The sequence below is a fragment of the Vicia villosa genome, linkage group LG5, assembly GCF_029867415.1.
Source record: "Vicia villosa cultivar HV-30 ecotype Madison, WI linkage group LG5, Vvil1.0, whole genome shotgun sequence".
Taxonomy (NCBI): Eukaryota; Viridiplantae; Streptophyta; class Magnoliopsida; order Fabales; family Fabaceae; genus Vicia; species Vicia villosa.
The window spans coordinates 166,230,403-166,235,582 of NC_081184.1; the positions used below are offsets into that span (position 1 = coordinate 166,230,403).

The following is a 5,180-nucleotide window of genomic DNA, read 5'->3' on the forward strand; positions in this document are numbered from 1 at the left end:
AAAAATTTTTTTAAAATAAAATCTTCATTTTTTTCTGTTTAAAAAAGTTTAACTTAACCCGAGTTGAGCGTAAATTAAGTGGTAAATCTATGTTGATCTGTTTTCTATATTTCCATTTTTAACATTTTACTCATATTAGTATTTTTTGTTATTATACAAATATAAGAATTTTGTATAAAAAAATAAATAAGAAATTGCGCCGTAGCGATGAGGTAGCTAGAATATAACACTTTCGATTCTGATTCAGCTTTGTTCTGAAGACTGAAGATCCCCCCTCTCTCTCTCCCTCTTCGTTACTTTCCCTTTTTCTTTTCTTTCTCTCTCATTCTCATTCTGCTTCTCTTCTCTTTCCGATTCTTCTTTCTTGCATGCACTGTGTACTTTGCGATTGATTAATGCACGCAGAGCCGAATTTCACAGCATCTCAGAATCCTGACACACTCTAAAAGATAACTACCTTTAGAACTATCCAATTCGCAATATTAATTGTTTATTCAATCAATATCATTCAGGTTTAACTATCCACCAAAACCACTCACAAGATGCTCGAAACGATTAAATACCTGATCGGTTGGCCCGGTCCAAGCGGATTCGGATCCAAATCTACCGCCGAGCAAGTCACCGAAATCCGCGGCGAGCTTCGTTCCATAACCGCCATCATCACCGGTGGAACATCTGGAATCGGAGCGGAAACAGCGCGTGTGTTGGCTTCGCGTGGTGCGAGAGTGATTCTACCGGCGCGTAGCATGAAAAACGCGGAGGAAACGAGAGATAAAATCGTAACGGAATGTCCTGAAGCGGAGATTATCGTCATGAAACTCGATCTCAGTTCTCTCAATTCCGTTACCAATTTTGTTGATCGCTTTCACTCTCTCGGTTTCCCTCTCCATATCCTCATGTATGTATACATTCACATTTCATGTATATGCATATTGTTTTGACTTTGAATTTGAATTTGGATTTGAATTTGCATGTTTGATTGTTGATAACGGTTTAGAAACAATGCTGGAAAGTTTGCAGAAGAGCACACGATTTCAGAAGATGGACTTGAAATGACGTTCGCCACTAATTATTTAGGTAAGTAAGATAAGATCACAACAAATTATATAATTATATAGCATAGGATTGAGTTTCATTTTTGTTTTGATTATTTAATTTTGTGAATTTAGGTCATTTTCTGTTAACGAAGTTGTTGATGAAGACGATGGTTGAAACGGCAGAGAAGACTGGGATACAAGGGAGGATAGTGAACGTAACTTCCGCCATACACAAATGGTTTACTGATGACGTCATCTCCTATTTGGCTCTTATAAGCCACGACAAAAGGTGACAAATTATAACATACATTTTTCTTTTACTTTATTAATTTAAGAGTTTAATGGCAGTATTATTAGAATATTTTAAAATACTAAATCATATCGATAATTTAAAATTCATAGTTTAATTTACAAAGTCAATCTATCATCTCTTTTCTCTTAATTTAATGCTCTATATTTCATTTAGTTTAATATTTATCCATTGACAGTATAAAAAATTAATAGAAATAAATTATTCACTTATATCATATAAATAATTTAAGGGAAATGCTAATCAGTACTCTTAGGACAATAGCTAAGACTTTAAAAATAGTAAATTTATCTCGGTAATCTGCATATTTAATGCCTCGAAAATTAAAATGTTAAATTTTCTATAAAATATTTTTTTTAGAATGCTTAACCATTGCCCTGAGGGCACTGGTTAGCAAGACCCATAATTTAAAATTTATCAACCCATAATTTAAAATTTATCATTTGATGTAGTTATATTGGTTGACAATTTTTTTAGGGCATATCTCATTTTCTCATTTTCATTATTTTTCATGTCAATAACATTAATATGTTGTTCTTTGAATCACTAGTTATTATGATAATTATGAATGAATGACGATATAATTTCTTTACCAATGTTTTAAAAAATGGTCAAATAAAATGATATAGTTATAATGAAAAAGAAATTATGATTAATTTAAATTGTAATGACCACAATTAGTATCGTAATGTTGTACTATTGATTGAAATTCCGAAAATATTAACGAGACTGCGAATGTTATTTAAAATAGTGTACATTACTATCATGCATTTTCCTTAGGCATTTTTTGGAAATATGGAGGAGAATAAAAAGGAGGATTTCGAAAAATGATATATTTTTTTAAATATGGAGAAAATTTTAACAATTTTTGAAAATAAAGTTTTATTTAAGATGATAAAATAATGTTTATTATTAATGTATTTTTAATTTTTGAAATATTTTAACAACAAAAATTATATTTGAACAATTTGTTTAAACCCTTCAAAACAACTCTCAAATATAAATTTAAAATTTCTCAAATTAAGAGGTTTTAGGTGTTAGGAAGAAAAACAAATCCTTAAAATCTTTTTAACCAAAATTTTTCTATTCTTTTCATCCCTCCTTCTTATATTTCAAATTCCCTCCTATTTCCTTCAAACTCTCAAACAAAACAAAGCCTTTCAAACTTTGATGATTCAAAAAACCAGTAAAATATTTGAAAGTTTGGATATTGTAGTTTAATTGGTTTGACTGAGATATGTTTGTGTGTTGTGTGATGTCCCCCAGCCATTTCGATGCTACACGTGCTTATACTCTTTCCAAACTCGCCAACGTTTTACACACCACAGAACTTGCTAGCAGACTCAAGGTAACATAAAAAAACTCAATCATTCATTGTATATGTTCATTTTTTTATTGTTTTATCAACTACTGTACTAACTAACATGCAATATCCATCTTTGATCTATGATCTACATCGATCCTATCCATATTCAAAAAAAAAATTTGTTTGTATGTCACTTTTGTTTTATTATATGATGATGAAGTGTTATAAATAATAATTTGGGGTATTAAACTTGTGCAGCAAATGGATGCAAACGTCACTGTGAACTGCCTTCATCCGGGAGTTGTGAGAACCAGACTCACCAGAGAACGTGATGGTTTTCTTACAGGTCTGTTAGAACAATAACAACCTTGTCTTAGCCTCTTAGAGCATCCACATCCATACCACCCAATTTGGTGGTATAAATAGACCCCACTTAATATAATATATTATTTCACATTTCTCAATTATTTAAACCACCTAATTAAAATTTGTAAATATCCATACTACCCATCTAAAAATTTAAAATGGGTCCCACTAATCACACAATATATACTAAAAAATTGAAAAGCACCGTAGCATTATTTGGATATGGTGGTTATGTAATACTACACCATTTGCATTCAATTATCCATACTATTATGACACAAGTGGTACATGTGGCAAATACCACCCCCTATATTTATGCTCTTAGGTCGTAGTTTTGGTTCCTTTTCAAATTGATTTAAGATTTTTATTCTTTTCTTTTTAAAAATCAAATTGCAGATTTAGTTTTCTTTTTGGCTTCCAAGCTCTTAAAGACCCTTCCTCAGGTAATTAGTAGTAAATTCAAATTCAATATTCTCTATTATGCATGTCCTATATAGTACTACTAGTTTTTTTGTTTATATTATATTTCTATGTTGTTGATTGTTTTATGCTGTGCTCTAACTTATATATGTAGGCAGCTGCAACAACATGTTATGTGGCAACTCATCCAAGGCTCTTCAATGTGTCCGGAAAGTACTTTATGGACTGCAACGAAGCCTCCAGTTCCAAATTGGGATCCAACTCAATTGAAGCTTCAAGGTTATGGGACTTTTCCGAACTCATCATTTCTAAGGGTTCAAAAGCTGCCTTTGACCAATTTCATCATAATCACCTTGAATTTTGAACTTAGTTTCTTGGGAAAATGCAAAAGAAAATAAAAAAATAAATATAGAGTTTTATGAAAAAATACACATAGAATTTCTCTCTAGATTATAATACATGAGAGTTTGCTGTGGCCAGACACGTTTTATGATCTAGGGCAAACCTTGGGAAAACAGTTGTTTGTTTTATTTTATAATTAGAAGTCTAAAATATAATTTAAATGGATTATGCTAGTTAGATTGGGTGCTATGATTCATACAATGATTATGGAGCCTGAAATATGATAACTATATGGATATTAGATTATAAGTGAAAGTGCCTGGAAAACTCTGGTTGCACCTTTTTTTTATAAAAATTATTCTGTTTATGAGATGTAATTAATTGTACTTTGTAGGAGTATATAATTATGGAGATGATACATACAAGATATATATACGATAAAGAACCTTTGGAGTTGTCATACTTAAATTTAAATGGACACTAAACTCTTGTAAATAAAAAAAAAAGTTATTGGACAACAAGAAAATGGGACTCCTCCATGTGGTGGTTGTTATGCAAAGAGTATCTTTCTCATGGTGTTTTTGTTAGGGACCTACCAATATGATTGCTTTTTTGGAAAAGTATTCTTTTTCAAGGAATTTTTGTTTTAAAGAAACTAAATCCAATGACTGACGAGTCAAAGGTCATAATATTGAAAAAATTATAAATAAATAAATAAATAAAGATTATCAAATGATATACGCATCACTTAAAAATCAAACTTATGATAAACTTTTGCTTTTCTTTATTTAAAAAGAAAATAGAATCTAAGGGATATTATATTCGTAGAGATACAGACTCATTATTTTTGAGTTACAAAACTACTCACGCAACTCACAATCCAGTTGATCATACAGCTTTTCATTATCATCAAATCATATGTAGTACTTTGTACATATAATTATTTGATTTGTATTAAGATGATTATTTAGGACTCCATTCTTTAATCATCTTTAAATAATATGTTTTTCTCTTTCCATTAGAAATAATACTTTTAAATTTAATAAATTAACTATAGTACTTTTATTTTAAAAATCATTTTAAATAAATGATTTTTGAAAAAAAAAAGGTTTAATATACATCTAAAAATCAAATATGTTTTTTTTTTAAAATGCTTTACAAACGGGCCTATAAAGATGCGTGTTCGAACAAAGAGGAGTGCTAGCAGCACTCTTTCAAACACTCACTTTCTTATTGGTTGAAACATGTGTGGGTCCCTCACTTTGAAAATAGGTCCCACATAAAATGGTAGGACCCACACATGTTTCAACCAATAAGAGAGTGAGTGTTTTGGAGAGTGTTGAAAAGAGAGTGTTCTTAGCATTTCTCTGGAACAAATGATCTTATGATCATGAAAAGA

General features: G+C 30.4%; 1 protein-coding gene across 1 annotated transcript; it reads left to right on the forward strand.

Moving 5' to 3' along the window:
• Window positions 1-205: 205 nt before the first annotated feature.
• LOC131603752 (short-chain dehydrogenase TIC 32, chloroplastic) lies at window positions 206-4,001 on the forward strand. The gene is made up of 7 exons (XM_058876175.1): window positions 206-898; window positions 998-1,077; window positions 1,170-1,326; window positions 2,614-2,695; window positions 2,912-2,999; window positions 3,416-3,462; window positions 3,594-4,001. Exons 1-7 carry the CDS (start codon window positions 543-545, stop codon window positions 3,801-3,803), a joined length of 1,020 nt encoding a protein of 339 aa, XP_058732158.1. The 5' UTR covers window positions 206-542; the 3' UTR covers window positions 3,804-4,001.
• The last annotated feature ends 1,179 nt before the right edge of the window (window positions 4,002-5,180 follow it).